General features: G+C 45.5%; 1 protein-coding gene across 12 annotated transcripts; it reads right to left on the minus strand.

Annotated features, from left to right (window-relative positions):
* Nucleotides 1-7660: 7660 nt before the first annotated feature.
* Nucleotides 7661-18971, minus strand: ZNF789 (zinc finger protein 789). Of its 12 annotated transcripts, none has more exons than XM_089895702.1 (6): nucleotides 18953-18971; nucleotides 17250-17361; nucleotides 16576-16653; nucleotides 9882-9995; nucleotides 9676-9747; nucleotides 7661-8776 (listed from the first exon to the last, which is right to left on the minus strand). In XM_089895702.1, the coding sequence occupies exons 2-6, from the start codon at nucleotides 17353-17355 to the stop codon at nucleotides 7767-7769; spliced, it is 1380 nt and encodes a 459-aa protein (XP_089751828.1). In that variant the 5' UTR covers nucleotides 17356-17361; nucleotides 18953-18971; the 3' UTR covers nucleotides 7661-7766. The 12 variants fall into 12 exon arrangements, with proteins under 12 accessions (XP_089751828.1, XP_022443544.1, XP_022443547.1 ...); XM_022587836.3 differs by lacking the exons at nucleotides 17250-17361; nucleotides 18953-18971 and adding exons at nucleotides 12599-12725; nucleotides 18306-18942; XM_022587839.3 differs by lacking the exon at nucleotides 18953-18971 and adding an exon at nucleotides 18306-18939.
* Nucleotides 18972-23718: the final 4747 nt, after the last annotated feature.

Raw genomic sequence — 23718 nt, forward strand, 5'->3', positions numbered from 1 at the left:
TCATACAGTAATAGAATCTTAGAATTGTAAAGGGTTCGATCATTCCTCCCACCCAATGGAGGAATCGCCATTCAATTGTAGGTATGTGCAGGCACCAAGTGTATAATTACTTTGTTGAGCTGGAGAAAACATTTCCTGGCATCTGATTATCCCGTTTCTGCATGAAATCCTTCCACTGATGGGGAGCTCGTTGCTTCCCAGGGCAGCCTCTTCCATTTAAAAACAGCTCTGATTGCCAGAAACTTCTTAGTGAGCTGAAAACTATGCTGATCCGGGGTCATACATCTCCTGGTTGCAGAAAAAAGAAGAGTGTTATGATTTGGACATTCGACTGTGAAGTTCTTTTCTGCCTTTCAGTCATCACATCCATCATCACCTTACCTTCTAAACCTCTCAAAGGAAAGGGAAACAAAACGTTAGGGTCATGTATTTTGTTTCTTCAATTTTGCGGCAAGTTGGAGCAAAATCTGTTTGCTCAAGACGCTGTTTCGTTATCGTTTTTTAACATTAAAATATTGTAAAGGACTAAAGGCAGAAAAGGAACAGGACAGTAGAATCTGCATTCCAATCACATCACTAAGTGCGTGCCCGGAGCATGTTGGTTGAATTCTACAGAAATGTTTGCTACGGTATTGGGGCTGGGAGGAAGACTGTGATTGATTCTATCAATTTTTTGTTGTTGTTTTCACAAAAGTATCAGAGCCATCTGAGTGCGACCAGGTCAATGTCATCAGCTTGGAGTCCTTTCCCTGCAGAAGGAACGATTAGAAAGAGACACCCATGTGCTAGTTCTCAAAACTTGTGACCTGCACCTTCCACCCAGGAGGCTAGATTCCCCATCAATTCCTTACTTCTTTCCCATTAGTGAGGACGTGCCGCTAAATCTTGGTCTTTTTCCTCAACTGAGGAAGAGGTTAAATTCCCTAGATTTATAGAGGAACCACCGAGACAGCGAGACCTCCTGGATTCCTAGAGAACACCAATAGGGGTGGAGTTCCGGGGGGGCGGAACCGTGACGGGGTTCCGGTAAGCTTTCCGGAACTCGTTCTATTTGTGCTTCAGGTTGTTGTGTCGTCTGCAGGTTCTTCGTTTCCGCACCATCCCCGCGACTCAGAGTTTCCGGCTGCGGGTAGCGTAGGGGACGAGAGATGCGTAGTTACTACCCCCGGCAGGATGTGGGGAGATGCCCCTCTCCCACGTTTCCCTCACTCACTCCCAGCCCAGCTTTGTGCTTTGACTTAACCTAAGTGACGAGATCGATTAGGAAAGGAATTGAAGACAAAACCAAGACACTAGCGTTTTCTGAGGTGTCCACAGGGTCGGTTTCTCTGAGCCCTCTCCTGGGCTTGCCTACGGCTGACTTCTCACTGTGGACTTTCCCCTGTGCCTGTGCACTCCTGGTGTCTCTTTCCTCTTCTTATAAGGACACCATTCCTATCCTTGAAGACCCCACCCTTATGACCTTATTTAACCTTAATCACCTCCTTAAGTGCTCCGTCTCCAAATACAGCCACACTGGGGGTTAGGGCTTCCAGTGCATGGGTTTTGCGAGGGGCACACAATTCAGCCCAGAACAGTTGGGAACTATCTTGTCACTGTCTGCGTTTTCCCATAGCACCTAGCACAGCGCCTTGCAAAATGGTAAATCTAGGTTTTTGTTAACAAAGTGATAGAACACCTGATGGGAACTGGGAGAGGAGTTATAAAGTCATTTAAATCTATTGTCTTAGCTCATCTTTGTTTATAAAATTTCTGAGCTCTATTCTGGAAGTTCCTAGTTCCTGCTTGGAACTTCAGTCTCCAGGACAATGGCACAGAGGTAAAAGGGAAGCTCCTGGGGCCTCTGGGGTGGGAACTGCAGGGGCAGGGTCTGTGCCCTTCCAGTAACCCCAGCAGTGTAACAAGCATCTGTTCCTAGCGAGGGTTCGGGGTGGGGCTGTCTACCAGGCAGGTGCGGTGCAGTCAGCCGAGGTGGAGCGGGTGAGCCCTTGCTTCTCACAAGCTTACCTTCTGGCAGGATTCTGAACAGTCTGCGGTAACCGGTGTTGCCCCAGCAGGTGTCACAGTGGATGTAGGATCATTGGATGATCACAGCATGGCTTGGGGGCCTCCGTGGCTATTCATCTTGGTGAGCAGAGATTGCATTGCCACTTTGAATGATTGGACTAGAACATCTGTCTTGGCATCCTGTCCCCTTCAGAACCCACGCTGGATTCTTTCTGGTGAGCAAAGGGCTTATCGTAATTGGGCCCCCCATTTTAATGATTTTTAATTGTCCGAGCCCCACTTGCCAGACTATATCGCTTAGCTTTTGGTTACAGCCCAATAATCCATCCAGTTCTTTGTTGAAATTCTTCAGTTCTTTTGGAAAAGAAAATGCAGGAGGTATTGTTCTAATCTCAGATTTAATGAAGAATATCTTAAACATGTACTAAGTCAGTTTAATGATAACAGCTCTAACAAATAGACCTACAAAGGTCTAGCTGCTCAAACACAATAGCAGTTTTTCTTTTTTTAATGAATTTTTAAAATATTTATTTATTTTATTTATCTATTTTATTTTTGGGGCTGCATCGGGTCTTAGTTGCGGCCTGTGGGGTCTTTGTTGAGGCATGTGGGATCTTTCATTGTAGTGCGGGCTTCTCTCTAGCTGTGGCGCAAGGTCTCCAGGGCGCATGGGCTCTGTAGTTTGCGGCACGCGGGCTGTTTCGCTGTGGCGTGGGCTTAGTTGCTCCGTGGCATGTGGGATCTTAGTTCCCCAACCAGGGCTTGAACCTGCGTCCCCTGCGTTGGAAAGTGGATTCTTTACCGCTGGACCACCAGGGAAGCCCCTATAAGTTTACTTTTTACTCCTATAACAGTGTAAGGCAGATATACATGAGTGACAGGAAGGCTCTCCTCTGAGCAGTCAATCTGATGGCGGCCCTGGCATCTTCAGACGTGGCTTCCGAGACCTCCTTGGGGATTTTCTAACCTAGTCAACTGGGAGAAGAGAACGCGGACGTGTGACAGGGCTTTATGGGCCAAGCCAAGAAGTGGCACACATCATCTTCACTATAGTCCGTTGGTTAGAACTCGGTCACCTAGCTGCATTTAACAATACAAGCTGCAGAGTGTAGTCTAGCTGTGTGTCCAGGAAGGACAAAAACAAATTTTTGATAAACTGGTAGCAATCTACAACAAGACTCAAAAATTACTAACTGTAGAAAATTGATAAATTCAACTACACTATATTAGGAAAAGACAAACAAAATGGGAAGCACAGCCCAGGAAGATGAAAAGATGCTCAACTACATTAGTAATAAGAGAAAAGCACATTAAACCACAATTGGATATGATTTCACAAAAGATTATCAAATCTTTCAAAATCTGTCAGTATCAAGTACCGATAAAGATATAGAATAGTGGAAACTGTCATCTGCTGTTGCGTGTGTAAGTTGTTACAGTTATTAGGGAAAACAGTTCGCCATACTTTTTTTTTAGCCATGCCACATGGCATGGTGGGATCTTAGTTCCCCAACCAAGGATCGAACCTGTGCCCCCTGCATTGGAAGCGTGGAGTCTTAACCACTGGAATGCCAGGGAAGTCCCTGGCCATACTTCTTAAAGTTGAACATGTATATATCTTATTTCTAGGTTTTTTCACAGGGAACCAAGAGGCATGTTGACATGCTGCTTTATAAAAGCCCCAAACTGGAAACATCCTGAAAACCCATCAACAAAAGAATAGATTCATAAATTGTGCTGTATTCCTGCAGTGGGATACTTATTGTCAGTGAATGTGGTTGAACCACAGCTACACAGAAAGATGCATGATTCTCACAACACATGTGCAGTGAAAGAGTATGACTCCATGTATGTAAAGTTCTGAAAAAGCAGAACTAAGTAATACATCATCCAGACATGAATAGATAGGTGGTACGTCTACATAATACAAGGGAATGATTAACATAAAACTCAGAATATTTGTTAACCTTTGGTGAAGAGGGAGGGAGAGGAGATTGGACAGAATATAAGAGGCTTTTGTGATTCTGAAAATGATCTATTTCTTACCTAGTATGAGGATGCATGGGTGTTCTTTTCATTATCATTTACTGTCATATATCCTCAGATACTTTTGAATTATGATATTATTTCACAAGAAACATGGACAAGTTTACTGTAAAATATTGCTAACATACAGACAAGTATAGACAATAGAGACTGATTTTAAAGAACATTCACGTATGCACCAGATTAATCAATTCTTAACATATTTGCTTCATATCTTTCTAAAACATATATATATATATATATATTTATTTATTTGGTTGCACTGGGTCTTAGTTGTGGCAGGCAGGCTCCTTAGTTGTGGCTCACGGGCTTCTTAGTTGCGGCTTGCCAGCTCCTTAGTTGCAGCACACGGGCTCCTTAGTTGTGGCATGTGAACTCTTAGTTGCGGCATGCATGTGGGATCTAGTTCCCTGACCAGGTATCGAACCCGTACCCCCTGCATTGGGAGTGCAGAGTCTTATCCACTGCACCACCAGGGAAATCCCTCATATCATTTTAAGAAATGAAATAATATGTAAAGACTCCCATTCCTTTCCCTCATCAGAAGGAATAACTATACTGAAATTGTGTCCTTCTTTTCCCCATTTTATACCACAAGATCTTGTATCCATAAACAATATATGTAGTGTTGCAGGATTTTAAATTTTATGCAGACATATTATATTCTGTCATGTTGGAACTTGATTTGCCATTTTAAGATTGATTTATGTTTCTGTACATAAATAGATCCAGTTTATTCAAACTGCTGTAAATTAGTTCCCGAGAGAGACTTGGAAGAGTGTTAAATTTGGTAAATGTGGGTAGATGGTGTAAAGGATTCTCTGTATTATTTTTGCAATTTGGAAATTATTTCAGAATAACAGTATCACTACTGAGTCATTTATATTGGCAATATGCACTTGGAAATGGAAGTGGGGGAAGTATCCATTTATGATAATGACACAAATAACTGACCATAAATTTACTGGAAAAAAATTTAAGAACTTACCTGAAAATGTATATTTTGACAGGAAGTCATGTATTACTATTTTATTCTAAAATGTAGAATTTCATGTAGTATTTTCCTTTATGCTTCCCCTCCTCATTTCTACCAGCTAAGAAATGTTGGCAGAAAGAGAAGCCACCTTGATAAAAGCTACAGTTGAGTGTGAACTTGGAATAAGATCTAGACCGACACAGGTGTTGTCAAAGGTGTGAGCTGCATACTAGTCATATGACCATGTTATGTGACATTTTAGTGAACTGTAATCCAAGTGTGTAAAAGGAGGAGAAAATGAAAGCACTGAACAATTTTTATATCTTATTTTTAGTCATTTGAATTTTAACACAGTCTGTTTTTTCATTTATAGTTTAGCATTATTAGCTAAAGAAGGAAATAACGTTTGTATTATTTATTTTTCACCTTGATTTAAATATGGTGTAAAAAGCTTCACTGGTCTTGTCAAAAAAAGGTGCACCTTTTCTAGTCCAGTGGAGTATTCTAGACTCTTCTGACCTTTGCAGTATGAGCTAATGATTCCCCTGTGTGGCCAGGCATGGAGGACAGCGGGTCCAGCCCATTAGCTAAATAGAAAAGCCAAAACTTGAGCGTTTCTTCTCCATTACCTTCCCTGGAGGGCTAGTTTGGAGCTCCTGCCCTACTGCTAAATATTGACAAACATGACCATACACTGACGATGACATCGCTGATCTGTGCTCCTGGCCTGGTGACCGTCTAGCCTCTGCGGAAGGCAGGAAGCCTGCCCTGCACGCCGGCACTCTTGAGCTGGGGACCCCTTTCTCCCAAGGCAAATTAGTTCAGCAAGGCTTCCAGACCAGCCCCACCCCTCCCCTCCTTTGTGTCCCAGGAATTCTACTGAAAAAAATATTTTCAGCAAATAAAACATTTTATAGGGGCCATTTATAAAGGGAAAGGAAGGCCATTTAATTTAGTTGTAGAGAAGGAAGTGGCACCAAATACAAGCTCCCTTGTCCCTCCATAAGAAGTCCTTAGGGTTTCTCCAGCAGTGCTGTCCAACAAGCCTGGGATGATGGGAGTGTTCTATAATTGTGCTGATCTTGAAATGTGGCTTTTGATTTGAGGAAGTTTTTTAACTTTTTAAAATTTTAATTTAAATAGGCTCATATGGCTAGTGGCTGCCATATTGAAGAGTGCAGCTCTTTTCTCCTCCTTGGGACAGATGTGGCTGAAGGTAGGCATTTCCATGTTACCTCTGGATCCTTAGCTGTACCCTCTCTCTTTCTGGAAAGCTGGAAGCATGTACATCATCTACACAACATAGATTCAGTGGTCTGAGCCAGACTGTGTACTCAAGCCTGGATCTGCTTTCACAGGTCCGCAACTCCAGAGGTGGTTGTGAGCAAGAATTCTCTCTCATTGGCTTATTTCCTCTTGTCAGAGGCCTCGACTTCTTAATTTTGTTCGGGGAAATAGAGTTTGGCAGCCTTTCCTTCCAGCCAGTTCCTGCCGCTTGGTACACAAGTACTGATACCGAACCCAGTATATAATCTAACACTTATTATTTTCCTGCTGCAAAGCTGAAGTTTCCTTTATTTTATGGGGTGCCACTTGCTTTCTTCTCATTCCCAATAGAACTTTGTTTTTATGTGCTGGGTAAGAAATCATGGAACTGGTAAGGACAAGAAAATAATAAAATCAAGGGATTTGATTAACATGAGAGGGTCTAACAGCAGCAGTTTACTCGTGAGGAGAAGAGGTGTTGAAATACTGGTAGGGGAGTTAGAAGGGACACAGAGAAGGGCAGGCAGCTAATAAAGCAGCTACCACGGAGAGTGAACGTGCGTCATCCCACGGAAAGACTCTGAAAACAGTGTGAAACACATGCTTCACAGATGTTCCACCCTAGGGGAGAGGGAGACCTGGTATTCGTCAAAATCCCATCAAGCGTGGTTGAGGGCTGCCCCCAGAGCAGTGGTCTTTCGTGGTTTTCGAAAAAGCCCGCAGCCCAAGAGACACAGATGGTGCAAGTCGGATGAAGCACACGGCAGGGGCAAGGCCGGGGGCAGCGGGGGCAGGGCAGTAACAGCATCTGCTCTGAACATTGACTTTGAACTCTCAGTAGAACCTAGTAGCACACTATTTTTAGTTTCTGGGTAAATTTCGGTAATTCTTAATATCTCAGTAGTACTAGTGGGTAGCCCTTACTTTATTTTTAAAACGTCTATATAATCTCAGGTGATTTTTCAGTATGAAACCAAGAAAGGCATTCTTAAATCGTTCATGATCCAGAAGATGGTCTCCAGCCTGGGGGACCACAGAATAAAACTTCTATGCCTTCCATCTGCCTTGACTTAACTCGGGGAAATGAAGGTAAAGGGGACCCAGGGAGACTGGACACAACAACCTATGACATTTCTATTAAGTAACTCTTTTTTTTTCTTTAAATTTAAATCCAGTTTTATTGTTTTGTTTTTTGGCTGTGCTGCAGAGCATGTGGGATCTTACTTCCCTGACCAGGGACCGAGCCCATGCCCCCTGTGTTGGAAGTGCAGAGTCCTAATCACTGGACTGCCAGGGAAGTCCTCTATTAAGTAATTCTTGACTGTAGCAAGAAGGTTAGCTACGAACAGAGGGTCCCCACAGAAAAACCATTTCAGTTCCTGTTTATTAATTTTCATAAAACAATTGAGTTACACATATTTGCAAGAGTGGTTAGGTTCTGGTCTTTAAATGGTAGCTTTTCTGGTTACTATCACATAGGTATCTGCTCTCTGTGAGTACCCTGATGCTTAATAAAGCTTGTGCGCCAACTGAAAGATTTTCCACATTTGTCACATCTGTAGGGTCTCTCTCCAGTATGAATGACCTCATGTCGATGAAGATTTGCCTTAAAACTAAAAGTTTTCCCACATTCGCTACATTCAAAGAATTCCTCCTTGGTATGGATTCTTTGATGCTGAATGAGATCTACATTCCGACCAAAGGATTCACCACATTCACTGCATTTATGAGTGTTCTGTTTATTGTGAATTTGTCGATGGCTCATAAGGGTTGAATGCCGGCCAAAGGCTTTTCCACATTCAATGCATTTATGGGGTTTCTCTCCACTGTGGATTAACTGATGTCGAATAAGGGTTGAATTCTGACTAAATGTTCTTTCACATTCACTACATTTATAGGGTTTTTCTTTGGTATGGATCCTCCTGTGTTCAACAAGATACGCCATCTGACGGAAACACTTTCCACAGTCATGACATTTATATGGCTTTTTTTGTGAGTGACACTGTTTGTGGACAATCAGAGCAGACTTCTGTTTGAAGGCCTGCCCACATATGTCGCACTCAAAGGGATCCTCTGAACTGTGAATTCTTTGATGTCGAACAAAATTTGCCTGACGCTGAAAGGCTCTTCCACATTCGCTGCATTCATAAGATTTTGCATTTGTAAGAATTTGCTTATGCCTCAAAAGCAGTGATCTCTGATGGAAGGGTTTTCCATACTCATATTTGCCCTGCTTTGTCCTTGCCTGAGCTTTCAGATCTTGAATGAGGTTAAGGTTTTGAAGGAAGTCCTTACAGCATTCATCACCAACAGTAGGGAGTGAAAGTCGGTAAATGTCCACAAATTCGTTACATTCAAGTAACTTTTCTAAGGGTTTCCTGGCCATTTTCTGCTTTACCAGTGACATCTTACATGACTCTAGATCTTCAGAAATGTTCTGCTTTGGAGTTAGGTCTTTCATCTTGAATCTGGCTTCAGGACCTAGCCAAAAAAAAAAAAAAGTATATAAATGACCTGACTGCCATAGAAGGAAAAAAAAGGAAAGAAGTCAGGAAGTTTGTGATACGAGACTCAAATGAGGCTAAGAAGTGCTCACCTAGTTAAACCATCATACTACAGAGGCCAGTATTCTGATTTCCTTCCATAGGACCCACAGCTTTCATATCAGAAAGAGCTCTTGACATCAGCTAACCAGCTAAAATGTGCACAAGAGTATATGTCAGAGAATGTGAGAATTGAATAAATCCATCACCATTAGTGGGATAACAACTTACTCTCAGTACCAGCAGTGTCACATAACTAGGAGAGAGGTAGCATTTTGTACTTTCTAGATAAGCATGTTTTTAATAATTCTGGGAGAAACAACTTCTTAAAAATGGAGAAAGTGTGTAAGATAGAATAGAAAAGGAAACAGAGAGAAATAAGTACAAAACCAATGGACTAGAGCAGTGCTTTTTCAACCAGGGATGGTGTTGCTGGAACCTAGTGGGTGGAGGCCAAGGATGCTGCTAAACATCCTACGAGGCCCAGGACAGCCCTCACCGCAAAGAATTAAACAGCCTAAAATGTCAACGGTGCTGAGGCTGTGAAACCGTGGAGGGAGGGATGTGAAAAAGGGTAGAAGCAGCAATCAGGACATAATACGTAGGAAAAACGAACATCAGTAAACACCGAGAGAATTTGGAAAACAAAATGAGAGCAAGGGAACAAGAGCAAGTATAGAGAAAGGGTAAGTGATGAGGGTAGAAAAAAGGAGTATCTAGGATGGCACGAGAGCTGTCAGAAAACACCAGACCGGCTGCTTCAGAGAAGCACTTGAACTGCAGTAGAAAGAGGATGAGCTTTGCAGACTTGATGTCAAATCCCAACTATCAACCTACTAGCCGTGTGACAGACATCGCAGTCCCTTAGTTTCTTCACCTGGGAATGGGGCTGATGACCACACCCACCACCTGCAGGGGGCAGAAGGCATAATGAGCAGGAGAGACACCAGACACCCGGCTCGGTATCGGCACAGGAGGGGCCTGGTGAATGGGGTCCCTCCCTCTGCGTGACCCCCACAGGGCCGGGTCTTCTCCTCACCCACCTGGGCAAGCACTACCGGAAGCCTTCCTAGTCCCAGCTCTTGGTAGATCCAGGATCCACGGCTCTTCCCACTGCTCCAGCTGACAGATCACCTCAGGTTTGGGAAACTGAACTCCTACTCGTGGGGAAGTAAATGGGATGTGCTGGTTAGTGAGCAGCAGATGTCCCAGAGCTCATTTTACCCCTTGGGGTCTAAGCGGTGGGGGGACAGCGACAAGCAGAGATCAGGACAGTAGTGAACAGGGCTGGTGAGGAGAGGACTTGGTGCAATCTTTATTGAAAGCCTGAACAATATTCACACTCTGGGATGTGGTAATTTCACTCTTAGAAATATAGCCTAAGGAAAATTAGGACAAAGGTTAATGAACCAGAGATGTTCAGCAGAGTTCTAACAAACAGTGCAAACTGGAAATAAACTAAATGTCAATAGGGGAATGGTTAAGGTGTAGCACATGAATACAACAAAGGCAAAAGTATTAGGCAGATACTGAAAATCCATGTATTCAAAGAATATTTCTTTTGGGCTTCCCTGGTGGCGCAGTGGTTAAGAATCTGCCTGCCAATGCAGGGGACACGGGTTCGAGCCCCGGTCTGGGAAGGTCCCACATGCCGCAGAGCAACTAAGCCCGTGAGCCACAACTACCAAGCCTATGCTCTAGAGCCCGCGAGCCACAACTACTGAAGCCCGCGCGCCTAGAGCCTATGCTCCACAACCAGAGAAGCCACTGCAATGAGGAGCCCACGCACCGCAAGAGTAGCCCCCGCTCGCCACAACTAAAGAAAGCCTGCGCGCAGCAACAAAGACCCAATACAGCCAAAATAAAGAAAGAAATAAAATACATTTAAAAAAAAAACTGAAAGAGGTTTCATATTAAAAAAAAAAAGAATATTTCTTTTTCCCCCCAGTGCATCTGATACATTTTTCAAAGAATGTTTCTTAAAATAGGAAAATGCTCCCTAGATATTTTAAAGCAGAATACAAAACTCATGTAAATTATGATCCAAATTTTGTTTTTAAAAACTACGTGTGTGTCTGTGCGTGTGTGTGTGTACAGATCTTCCTCTACTTACAAAAGGGTAACTTCCTGGTAAACCCAATCTAAACTGAAAATATGCTATGTCAGAAATGCATTTATTACACCTGACCTCCCGAACATCATAGCTTAGCCTCACCGACCTTAACCACGCAAAGAACACTTATATTATGCCACAGTTGGGCAAGATCATCTAACACAAAACCTACTTTATTATAAAGTGGTGAAAAGCTGTTGTAACTTACTGAATACTGTACTGAAAGTGAGAAACAGAATGGTTTCAAGTATACTGGCTGGCTGCCCTTGTGACGACATTATCACATAGCTGTGTGGGAGCTGCGGCTCTGAGCCCAGCGTCACCAGAGAGAACGGTCCTGCATATCGCTACCCGAGGAAAAGATAAAAATTCGAAGTGCGCTTTCCAATGAATGCGTATTGCTTTCACACCATTGTAAAGTTGAAAACATCTTAAGCTGAACCATCGTAAATAGGACTGTCTGTATACATACATAAAAGTAAACCAAAGTGTTAACAGGGTTAATGCTGGGCAGTGGGCATGTAGATGATTTTAATTTTCTGCTTTATGAGGGTTTTTAATAACAGGGAAAATGCTGATACTATAATGGTAAGTTTTAAAGGGATTACAGAATTATACATAGACTATGCTCAGCTAGCTTTTTTTTTTTTTTAAAAAACAGCACAGGAAAAAAAAAACAGGAAGGAAATATTCCGAAATATTAACAGTGTTAGCCCTGAATGTTTTCCCCTTCCGTTTATGCTTTCCTCTATCTTCCATATATTCAAGTATGCTCTTGGAATGCTTTTAGAACAAAAACAAACAGTAAAACATCCAGTGCTGGGTGGACAGTCTCACAAGAGGTGGGCAAGACTCTGTGCCAAGAGTGTCCGCATGGGAGCCAACACTCCCCAGAAAGAAAAAGTCATCCAGGAACCTCCCACCCTAGGGAGACTCTGCATCGGACTAACCCAAAGGCAGGCTCCTGGGAAGATGGAAGCTGTGAAGGTTCAGAAGTGAAGTCAGTGAAGAATCATTTCCTGGGCACCCAGTGATGTTGTAAACAAGAAGGGAAACCATTTTCAGACAGAAGGAAAAGACTCTTCAAGGGAGCAAGATGCTAGACTTGGAATCTGCAGCGGCCACAGTCGTCAGCGCCTAGGAGTCTTAACAGGTGTGGAGGATTCAGGTTGGGGTGGGGAATGGGCTAATCATCTCTGAACTCTAAAACAAAAGGGAACTATTAATTGTCCACAATCCCTCATTTGAAAACTTTGAGGCCAGATGTGTTTCGTGACTCAGAATTTTTCCAGATTTCAGAAAGATGCCTTGGTGGGTATATTTTCTCTTATGCACCACCCCCAACAGGGGTTGGAGCTGAAACCTTAAACACACTGATATTTCTGATGCCATATATATATATATATATATATATATATATATATATATATATATATATAAAGACCAAATGAGAAAAAGGATGATAAATAGCTTCCTGTACGATAAAAATCAGATTTAACCACCTGATGACTTAAGGTTGGGTCTTATAGCCAAATGAGTTATGAAAAAACGTCTGGTTTTCAGAGTTTTTTCTGCTTCTGGAATTGCAGATAAGAGACTGAGGAGATGTGCAGACACTCAAAGTGAAATGTTAAGCTGACTCATTACCCAAGGAGAGCACGTTTCTGTAGTTGTCCAGCATCACGTCTCTGTAGAGGTCCTTCTGAGCCCAGTCCAGTGTGTCCCACTCTTCCCTGGTGAAGTACAGAGCCACGTCCTCAAAGGACAGCAACCCCTGGAAACACAGCGACTGACTGCAGCTGCAATTCTTACAATAACTTTGTGAGCTACAGTATTATTATTACAGATGGTCAATATTTGAGGCTTCTCTGGCCGTTTGATCTCTGCTGCAGTCACTCTGCTCTGGTAGCACAGACACAGCACAGACAACACGAGAGCAAACGGGTGTGACTGTGACCCAATAGAACTACTCCTGGCTCCAGGTGAGTTTGCCGACCCTGCTCTGTACAACCCTACCTTCCACATCCTGTATTTCTTCTGCCCGGATCTCTCAGGAAAGAGATGGCTCATTCCCATGAGGTCACTGAGGACGGGGCAGCGTGCAGGCCATTCACACAGGGATGGACAGGCTAATGGGACACAGGGACGGACAGGCTAATGGGACACAGGGACGGACAGGCTAATGGGACACAGGGATGGACAGGCTAATGGGAACCAACCAGGCGAGCTGGAGCTCGCGGGGCTGGCTGTCCTGGGCACCGCTACCCACTAGGTGTGAAGGGGAAGGACGGGAGGGGACACTGGGATCCAGAAAGTTGTTGGAGAAGCAAGACCGGAGCGGGGGGCAGCCCAGCAGGGAGGGACTGAGGGATAAACCCCCAACAGCGATCCCCTCCAGGCCTCTGGTCCCCACCCCATCCCTCTGCCAGAAGCCAACCTGAAGCAAGAGCAAGGGAGCCCGTGGATGGAGAATATAAAGGCCAGCCTCCCAGGGCGCAGACGAAGTGGGGAACGGTGGAGAGTGTCTCCACGGGCCAAACACAGACCGCTGAGCACCGCGCCCACAGCAGAAGTTTCCATCTGCAACTGTGTATCCAGCTCCCGGGGGCCGAGAGGCCTGGCGTCTGCCCCCCACACTCGCCGTGGTTCAGGGGGTGTTGCTGCGGAAGGGCTTCAGCAATAGGAACACCAGCCCCACCCGAGATGCTTCACGCTGCTCCCCTCTGCAGACAGACCCTGAGTCTCGCAAACGACAGGCCTGTCTTTCCTCCTGCCCACACCTGGCCCAGGGTTAGGGTCTCAAGCCCCCTCCCCTGATCCCGAATATCCTCCGTCCCCAGAGCTGCCTGCAGAGGCCCTCACCTGCCCCACCCACCAGCCGCCTTCTCTGCACCTGCGTGGAGGCTCCCAGGCGCTGGGATACAACGGTTCAAAGCCCCAGAGTTATCTGTGTGCGTGGGGTTTCCTAGCTGGGCCCTTCGTGTGGCTCCACAGTTCTTGCCCTCAAGGTCCTCACCAGGGGTCTTCTTCCCCTTTATCACTCCCGCTCCTTCAGGAAGCATTTACTGAGCACCAGGAAGTCGCCGGCCTGCGTGCCACACGCCAGTGACAGTAAACGCACAGAGGTGACAGCTCCTGCCGGGCCCACAGGACCAGCCCCTCGGGCTGCGCACTGCTCGACTCTAGGGGACACTGTTCACATGGCAGCTGTGCCAACGGGGCCCCCACAGCTGCTAAGTGCACAGCCTGTGCGACCCACGGAGCCCCAGCCCCGCTTCAGGGAGTGAAGGGTCCAGTGGGGGAGCGGCAGAAGTCAACACGGTGACGATCCAGGGGTCCACGGGGGGCGACGGGGGCTGTGAGGACAGGGCTCGCCCCACCCCCTCCTCTCAGGAGGCACTGCCAGTCACTTCCCAGAAAGCAGCCCCCGGGGCACACGGCCCTCACCTCCTCCCGCCTCCCCACCGGCTCCCAGACATCCCCTGCATCGGGCCTCACCACCCCCCACTTCTCCCTCCTGGTGACGCCTCCTCCTCGGGCCGATTCCATTCTCTCCTGTCTCCTCCAGGGTCTTAATCCAATGACCACGACTCTCCTGTGTGTGCCCTTTTCCCCTTTGTGATACTGTGATTTAAATAAGGAATATATATTTGGTCTTCCTCCCTACTTCTGGCACAGAGTTCCTAAAAACCCTTGGATTTTCCTAAGGGATAAGAACAGAGGAGCATCTTTTAATATTTGGGCTTTTGTCCTCGGTTTCTGAAATAGCTCCAGGGCCATACAGGTGAGAGGAACGTCGTGTTGCTCATAACAAATCCCTCAACCACACCTGAGTTCATGTTAATGCGGAAAACTCCTAAGGATGGGGCTGGATGTCAGGGGAACAAGCATGTGATGAGAGGGTTAGAACCTTCAGCCCTAGCACCTGAGGGGCGGGGAGAGGCTGGGGTTCAGTCAGTCACCAAAGGTCAGTGACTCGACCCATCACGCCTACGTAATGAACCCCCATAAAAGCGCAGAAACAGGTGCTGGGGGGTGTCTGCCTGGAAAGGAAAGCCCTGCACCCCTCCCCCACTCCCCCTGCCCTGTGCCTCTCTTCCATTGGGCTGATCCTGCATTGTAGCGTTTTACATGAACCAGGATCTGCTCAGTAAACCGTTTTCAGAGTTCCGTGAGCCACTCTACCAGATCAATGGCACCCGCGGAGTGGGTCGTGGGAACCCCAATTTAGAGCCGGTGGGTCAGAAGCACAGGTGACAGCCCGCAATTGTGATTGGCGTCTGAGTTCGGGGCGGGGGGCGGTCTTGTGGGGACTGAGCCCTTACCCTGTGGGTCCGATGCTAACTCCAGGGTGACAGTGTCAGAATGAGTTAAATGGCGGGCACCCAGCTGGTGTCAGAACGGTCAGAAGTGAGGCGTCATGAAGCAGAGCAACACAGCCGCGTTCCTTCCCAGACTATCACTCCTGCCCGTAGCCCGCAGGATGCTGCCGCCTCTCCTGCCTTTACAAAGATGCTCCTGGCGCCTTGCTCCCTCTCGCTTCCGCCCTCTCTCCTTCCCTTACTGGGCCTTTTCTGTAAAGAAAACCCTACACACTCACCTCCAGTCACCCCACACCCACCCAGTGGCTCTTCTGCAGCTGTCCTCCTGGAGCCCAGCCCTCTGCCCACGTGGGAACACAAGGGAGAGTCATGGGGTTAATGCAGGACCTCAGAGAGATTTCACAGAGAGGATTTTTGAGCTGAGTCTCAGCATATGCAGAGGTGGGTTGCCTGTGGACAGGGAGAACAGGATGCACACAGGCCGGGGGACAGAAGGGAGTCCACATCTCTGCGGGCGGGTCCTCTGGCCGTCAGGGAAGGCGGGAGATGCCACCAGAAGGGCAGACAGAGCTCTGTGATCCCTCAGCAAATGCGGACACGCTGGGCCAACGGGTCAAAGCGCTGCCCCTCCAACTCCCTCTTGCCTCCCTCCCGTCCAAGACTGTTCTTTCCAAATGGTCGCAAGGGTTCCTCACGTGTCTCCTCACTTTTCTACTCAGCCTCTCACAATCACCCTCCATCATGTTACGAGTTCAGTAACTAAGCTTCCAGTGTACCCTTTGACGCCAACAGATCAGAATTTATCCTGTGTTGTGGGAGTTTGTTTCCACAGCTCCGTCTCCAAATGGCTTGTAAGCGCCTTAGGCGAGAGCTTCTCTCCCAGCACAAAGGCAGTACTATCTGGTATACAGTAGGTACACAATAATGCTCACTGACAGAAACAAGGAGCAACTGTGGTGACAACAGCTAAAACTTACAGAGCGCTCCACGTGTCACTAGATACCCTGCCGATACGCCACGTGCCCCATTTCATTGAATCCTTGCAACTCTTTGACAGCTACTATCATTATCCCATTTTTCAGATAAGGAAACTGTGAGAGATCAGGTAACACATCTAAAACAGAGCCTGGATTTGAACCCGTCTGGCCCCAAAGTTCAAGCTCTTTACATCCTACCTTCCAAGAAGGAAAAACCCCCAGCTGATAAAGATGGCTCCACCTGAACAGAGGAGTTAAAGCCACGTGAACGCCATCGCCCGGCGGTGAGACTCCACCAAGGTAGGGGAGGAGGAACCCTGCTCACCTTCCACAGGGCTGGCAGGAACACGGCTTCCATGGCCTGGCCTCTGAGGTGGTGCAACCTCCCGGCCATCAGGCTGAGCTGAAGGAGAGGAAAAGAGCACACGTAAGGCCAGCTCCGATTTGAAGCTCTCTCACCAGGCAGCCCTGGACAGGGAGTTTCAATGGGGCCAATGAACCTCAGCTAGCACAAAGTCACTGTGTTTGGTGTTGGAATATGTGATAAAATGAAAGCAACTGCTAGAATAGTCTTGTTAGGAATTTCTGAAGCTAAATCAATTTCCAATCTTTATCCAAGGAAACCTGTGGCTCTGCCCTCACCTCCTCCCTAGAGTATATTTAGCAGCACCTCGTTGAGAGACTCAATACGCCAAGGGACCAGACTGTAGGAAAAAACAGAACTCTGACCTGCAACCTGCAGCAACCCGCCTGGAACCCAAACCACAAGCAATGCAGCAATAGGCCCTACATCAGGACTTGGTCTACAAGTGCCAGCTTATCTCTAATATGTACCCCTGTCCTCCATCTAGGGCCGACAGGAAAAGCCGAATATGCTCCCATACCCAATCATGTAGGATGTTCCACTTCTTTTATTTAACCTGCCTCCAGTTTTTCCAAGCCAATCAGCTCCAAACTCAGCATATTTGAGTCTTCCCTCTTTTCCACTATAAAACTTACCCTTTTTGCCTTTGAGCCTCTGCCACACACACGTGATGGTGGCCAACTCCCTTGGCCATGAAGGGAATGAAGAGCCTTTGCTTGTTCTCTTTTGGGTGGTCTTCATGTATTTCTACATCACACAGAATCAGCTCAGATAGTGTAAAAATGATTTTAGGGCAGTTAGAGATTTTAGGCTACATATGATATACAAAGAGTTAATTGTGGTCAAAAGAAAATTCAGAAGACTTTACTTGATATGAACATTTTAGGGAGCAAAACCCAAACTGTGAACAAGGAGACTTCAAAACTGAAAGTCTTGGGCTCTCAGCAGTTACCGCTCAGTTTATAAAGCCTGTGAAGGGGTGGCAGAATAAGCCACCCCAAAATATACCACTTTGGAATACTGAGCTGTGGGACTTAAAAAACGGCTGTTTAAAAAAGAAGCGACAGTGGAACTTCCTGGCAGTCCAGTGGTTAGGACTCGGGGCTTTCAATGCCGGGGCCCGGGTTCCAACCCTAGTTGGGGAACTAGGATCCTGAAAGCTATGTGGACTCACTCATGCTAAGCCCCATGTCAGCAAACCAACACTTAATACTTAACCTAACTGCCATTTCAGCCTCTTCCAGGAGTAGAACCTCCCTCCGCTTTCCCTATGAAGATAGTATTTAGGCCTGAATTCTACGCCATCTCAGGGGTTAGTCATTTTTCCTTGGGTATCTCCCATGTTTACATGAGGTATACATGTTAAGAAACTTGTTTATTTTCATCTTTTATTGCGGGGGTCTCAACTAAGTACTCAGAAGGGTAGAGAGAAAATTATTTTCCTCCCATACACATGAATGAGGAAGTACATTGTTTTCTATTGGGACTGGTTACTAGAAACTGACATTCCTTTTAGAAGAGTAGCACCGAACAAGTTTACTTGTTTGTAGCTGATTGGCTAGGAAGCTGCAAGGTCACCCTGATATGAAGAAAGCTTGTTTCCGTTAAGGACAGAGCCAGCATTTGGGGGAAACTAGGACAGCTTTTAAGTTTTGGTTCCGCAGCTATGGGTGGTTGGCCAGGGGACATACCCAAACTGTGGCCTCCGCTTTGCTTCTTTTTCAATATAGTAAATTCGGTGTTGTTTCTCTCAGGGAATACACAAATGATGGGATACCGAGGATCTTCATTTTTTAATTGTGCTTCTCTGGCTACCGGCGAACCTTGCTTTATGTAAGTACATCTTTAAGAAAGTCCCTCACACACCGTTCACGTTCCCTAAAAACACTGCTCCTAAGCGCTCCTGCCTCTTAAGCAAGAAGGCACCCCCCAGACGGTCCTGATCAGGGGAAGGGACCTCAACCCTTTCATTATCTAAACTAGATTATTTTCTGTGCGCATTGTGCATTTGGAAGTCAGAACCCATAATCCAATTTGTTAATCTATAACAATACAGTGCCCTGAAGATCGGGGTGGGATTGGGGGGGAGGATACGGGGGGGGGTCTCTCCAGCCCTCACACCTTCTATGGCGGGGCCACCAAGGCTTCCCCGCGGCACCCAATCCTCCCATCACACTAGCTCCTTTCTCCCCAAACCTCGCGGCCTCCGACTCCAGCCGCGTCGCCTCCTCCAGGAAGTCCTCAGGATGCACCTGCGGCTGCCATGGGGGCTGCGATCCCCTCTCGAGGTGCTGGGCTGGACCCGGAATCAGGTCCAAGCCTCTCAGCTAAACCGCACCTGAGGGCGCGACGCGGAAGGTCCCTGTGCCTGTCAGCCGGATCACTGGCGCACGCCAAGCAGAGCGTCCCCCCCCCCGAGTACCTTCTAGGAACGACGGAGGCTTCGCAACTCTCTGATAGGGGGTAACGGGTGGGGCGGGGGTGGGGGGAGTGTGCGAGTAAGGGGGCGGGGCACTCATGTCTCGCAACCTCCGCTCCTGGCCGGAGCCAATCAACTGCCGCAGAGGGCGTTGACTAGGCCACGTGACTTCCAGGCCCCGCCCCAGCCCGTTCCAGCCTACCCTGGAGGTCTGGCGGCTAGGGGCTTTAAAAATGCTAATACGAAGTCCTTCCCCTTCGCACCGATTGTAGCAAAATCTCTAGGAGTGAGCCCTCGTGCAGTTGGGTATTTTTAAAAGCTCCTCCTGGTAGTCTAATGTAGAGTGACCAACTTTTTAGAGAGCCGACCCTGGATACAGCCCTACCAGGCAAAAAAAATATGTTAGTATAATGAATTATAATACACATATATGTTATTAAGATAAAAACATAAAAATAGATACTTATCTGAAATTATGTTATTCAGAATTGTTTACTTTTCTGTGACATGAATGCTGTTATTTAAAGCAACAGAGGACTTAGTGACAATTAATTGTAATTGATAGTAGGACTAATTCATCTTTTATATGGTTCCATATGTTTAGTAAAGAAGTAAGAGAGACTGCAGATTAAAAAAAAAAAAAGCCTTCTGAGGTATTGTGTGAAATCTCCGTTTAAGTCCTGATTTCCACGGGATATACATATATATATATCTCCAGTATCATACTAGTTGTTTGACCTAGGACAAATTACTTAGCTCCTCTGTACCTTATTTTCCATAGATGTAAAATGAGGATACCAGTACTATGAATTTCATAGAGTTATGAGTATTAAATGAGTTAATATGTGTGAAGTGCTTAAAACAATGCCTGGCACAGTAAATGTTCCTCAAGTATTAGAGTGAAAACCTTCAGTTTTCCAAACATCTTTAGATGAATACAGACATTCATTGACTCAGTGTTGTAGCAGTTTGAACTTCCATAGGAGAATTTAAAAAATCAGGAAATACAATGAAATTTATTAATTCGATTAATGTTTATTGAGTGCCTAGAATGTGCCAGGCACTGTTAGATATTAAATATTACACATTTAAATGTTACTCAAAGCACTTAAGGCTTGGTCCAGGCAAAAAGCTGCTGAACTCAGACAGAAAAATGCTCACACAGTTGAGCTTTTGACAATCATGCTGTGCTAAGTTGACGACATTGGAGACCTGGGGGCCTCAAACTCAGGGATAGTTTCCCTATCAAAATATTTACTGATATCTGAAGCTACATGGAATAGAAGGCTAAAGAGCTATACTAGAACATTGGACAAGGAAGAGAGGAATTTTCCAGTCTCCCAGTGTTTATGAGATAAAGACCACTATGGAGAGGAGATCAATAATTGTAAGTCTTATAAGCAATAGTTCCTGTTGCTACTCTTTAAGCTTGCTGATCCTTTCAGATATTGGTGCTTTTTAAAATCTCTACAAGCTCCATTTATTTCTTTTTATTATGTTGTATTTTTCTGTTCATTACGTTTATGCTTTATTTTAAATCCTTGAGCAGCATATCCATAATAATTATTTTAAAGTCCTTGTCTCCAAACCCCATAATTTCTGTTCTTTCTGAATCTGTTTCTACTGACTGATTATTTTCCTGGTTTTGGATTACATTTTCCTGCTTCTTTACATATCTATTAATTTTTGATTGGATGCTAGACATTATGAAGTTTACATTGCATGTTAGAGTTTGTTGTCTCCCTTTAAAAATCATTAGAACCATACAGTCCAGAAGTTCCACCTCTGGGTAAGTTCCACAAAGAATTGAAAGCAGCAACTCCAACAGATATTTGTACACCCATGTTCATCGTAGCATTATTCACAGTAACCAAAAGGTGAAAACAAGTGACCTGGACAGATGAATAGATAAACAAATGGTAGTCTACATACAATGGAATATTGTTCAGCACTAAATAGGAAGGAAATTCTGACAAATGCTATAACGTGGATGAACCTTGAGGATGTTATGCTAAATGAAATAGGCCAGACATAAAAGGACAAATATTGTATGATTCCACCTATATGAGGTACCTAGAATAGTCAAATTCATAGAGACAGAAAGTGGAAAGGTGGTTGCCAGGGACTGAGTGGAGGGGGAAGTGGAGAGCTGGTGTTTAATGGGTGCAGAGATTCAGTTTGTGAAGATGAAGAAAGTTCTGGAGATGGACTGTGTTGGTGGTTGCACAACAATGTGAACACTCTTAATGCCACTGAACTGTACACTTAAAAATTATTAAAAAGGTAAATTTCATTTTTTTTTGCTGTACGCGGTTCTCTCACTGCTGTGGCCTCTCCCGTTGCGGAGCACAGGCTCCGGATGCGCAGACTCAGCGGCCATGGCTCACGGGCCCAGCCGCTCCGCGGCATGTGGGATCTTCCCGGACCGGGGCACGAACCCGTGTCTCCTGCATCGGCAGGCGGACTCTCAACCACTGCGCCATCAGGGAAGCCCGGTAAATTTCATTTTACATGTATTTTACCATAATAAAAAATTTCCCCCTGGCCAACAGTTCAAATACTTTTATATCACCTGGATTCTTTCAAGGCTTATTTTGAAGCTTTGTATGGGTGTATCACCGCCTGGAAGAGTGTGATCTTGGCTTGAAAGCTTGAGCTAATCTTGAAGTACTCCAGGCCTGGTTCAGTCCTTTTATTAAGGCATTATCCTTGTAGGATCTCTACTGGCTGCCTCAGGTGTTCAGTGAGGATTCCATTATAGCTGGCCAGGACATGAACGTCTCCTAGCTCTGTGTGAGCTCTGGGAATTACTCAGCTTACAGCTTCCTACTTGTTCTTTGCCTGGCTTGATTCTGCCAGGAACAAACTCAGGAGGACCCGTTATGGAGATTTCTAGAGCTTTTTCTCTGTGCAGCTTCTGGCTTTCTAGGCTTCTGCTACCCAAATCCCAGCTCCCTCTGCCTCCTTGAACTCAAATCTCTGTGTCCTCATCTGAGAGCCTGCTGTGGTCTGTTTGGGTGCCTCCTCCCCTGCACTGGGGCCTGGAAAGTGCCTCCAGTTAGAAAGTCAGGGCCATATAGGCCTCACCTGATGTATTTCCTCTTTCCCAGGGATCACGGGTCTGCCCTGCCTGTTGTCCAAGGTCTGAGAACATTTTGTCATATATTCTGTCTAGTTTGATAGTTTTTACAGTGAATCCAATAAGTCAGTCCAGTCCTAGAAACTGCATCACGGCCAGAAGAGGAAACTCAGTATAGTTTTAATGTGTGTTTCTTTTAATATGAGTGCACTCGAAGTTTGGGGCTTCTCATTGTCGTGGCTTCTCTTGTTGCAGAGCACGGGCTCTAGGCGCGCGGGCTTCAGTAGTTGTGGCTCACGGGCTCTAGAGCGCAAGCTCAGTAGCTGTGGCGCATGGGCTTGGTTGCTCCGCAGCATGTGGGATCTTCCCAGGCTAGGGTACGAACCTATGTCCCCTGCACTGGCAGGCGGACTCCTAAACTTGCACCCCCAGGGAAGCCCTCTCATCCTTTAAGAATGGGAGTTTTTAATTGCAGTTATTCTGTCCCTGTTCCACTGTTGTAAATTGAGTATGTGCTAGGGGTAAGGAAAGGGGAGCAGATAACCTGTTTTTTAGTTCATAGTTTGTTGGACCCAAAGGAATCCCATCCAGACCTGCTGGAGATGACTGTCCATCATCCAGAGATCCTGGACTTTGTGCCGAATGTAGGAATTGGATTGGACTCTGGGTTCTCTCTTGGGGAAGAAGTAAACCTATTTCATGCATGGGACAGATGGGAAGAACTGTGGCAGAGAATACTAGATTTCTCTAACGCATTCTCCCTTCTTTCATGTATCCAGCTTTATTACATTTCTCAGCCTCCCTTGCAGTTAAATGTGGTCCTATGATTAAGTTCCCTCCAAAAGAAGGTAAGCAGAAGTTTGTATGCATCTCACAGTTCTAGCCCATAAAACCTTCCACAAACATTTCTCCATGGCCAGAGTGACTTTGAAAACCATATGTTGAAGATGACAGAGCTGGTGTCAGTCTGGGTCTCTGAATGACTGCATTTGAATACAGAAAACTTCTATTTTGTTTGGGCCATTACATGTTGGGCCTATGGTAGCACTTTAGCCTCCTCTGACTAGTACATTTGGTCCTTCCTATTATGACACAAAACCCCAAAGTCATAAAGGAAAAGATTGACATAGTTCACTATATAAAAATGTAAGACTTCTCTATGGGAAAAGTAAGATAAACAAAGTTAAAATAGACATGAAGAAAATGTTTGCACAAGCACTATTTACAACAGCCAGGACAGCCAACCTAAATGTCCATAGACAGATGAATAGATAAAGAAGATGTGGTACATATAGACAATGGATTACTACTCAGCCATAAAAAAGAATGAAATAATGCCATTTGCAGCAACACAGATGGACCTAGAGATGATCACACTAAGAGAAGTAAGCCAGAGAAAGGTAAATATCATATGATAACGCTTATGTGTAGAATCTAAAAAATGATATAAATGAACTTATATACAAAACAGAAATAAACACATAGACATAGAAAACACACTTATAGTTACCAAAGGGGAAAGGGAGGGAGGAATAAATTAGGAGTTGGGGATTAACATATACACACTACTATATATAAAACTGGTAAACAACAAGAACCTACTGTA

The sequence above is a fragment of the Delphinapterus leucas genome, chromosome 15 (genome assembly GCF_059928025.1).
Source record: "Delphinapterus leucas isolate spDelLeu-1000000601 "Yukka" chromosome 15, BTC_Dleu_Yukka2, whole genome shotgun sequence".
NCBI lineage: Eukaryota > Metazoa > Chordata > Mammalia > Artiodactyla > Monodontidae > Delphinapterus > Delphinapterus leucas.

Excerpts from the sequence above, each read along its gene's own strand:
- ZNF789 (XM_022587836.3), bottom strand. The coding sequence starts at position 16,644 with ATGGCCGGGAGGTTGCACCACCTCAGAGGCCAGGCCATGGAAGCCGTG. Across the intron at positions 12,726-16,575 it reads TCCTGCCAGCCCTGTGGAAG|GGGTTGCTGTCCTTTGAGGA; the intron begins GTGAGCAGGGTT and ends CTGTGTTTCCAG. Across the intron at positions 9,748-9,881 it reads TTCCGGTAGTGCTTGCCCAG|GTGGTGGGTGTGGTCATCAG; the intron begins GTGGGTGAGGAG and ends TGCCCCCTGCAG.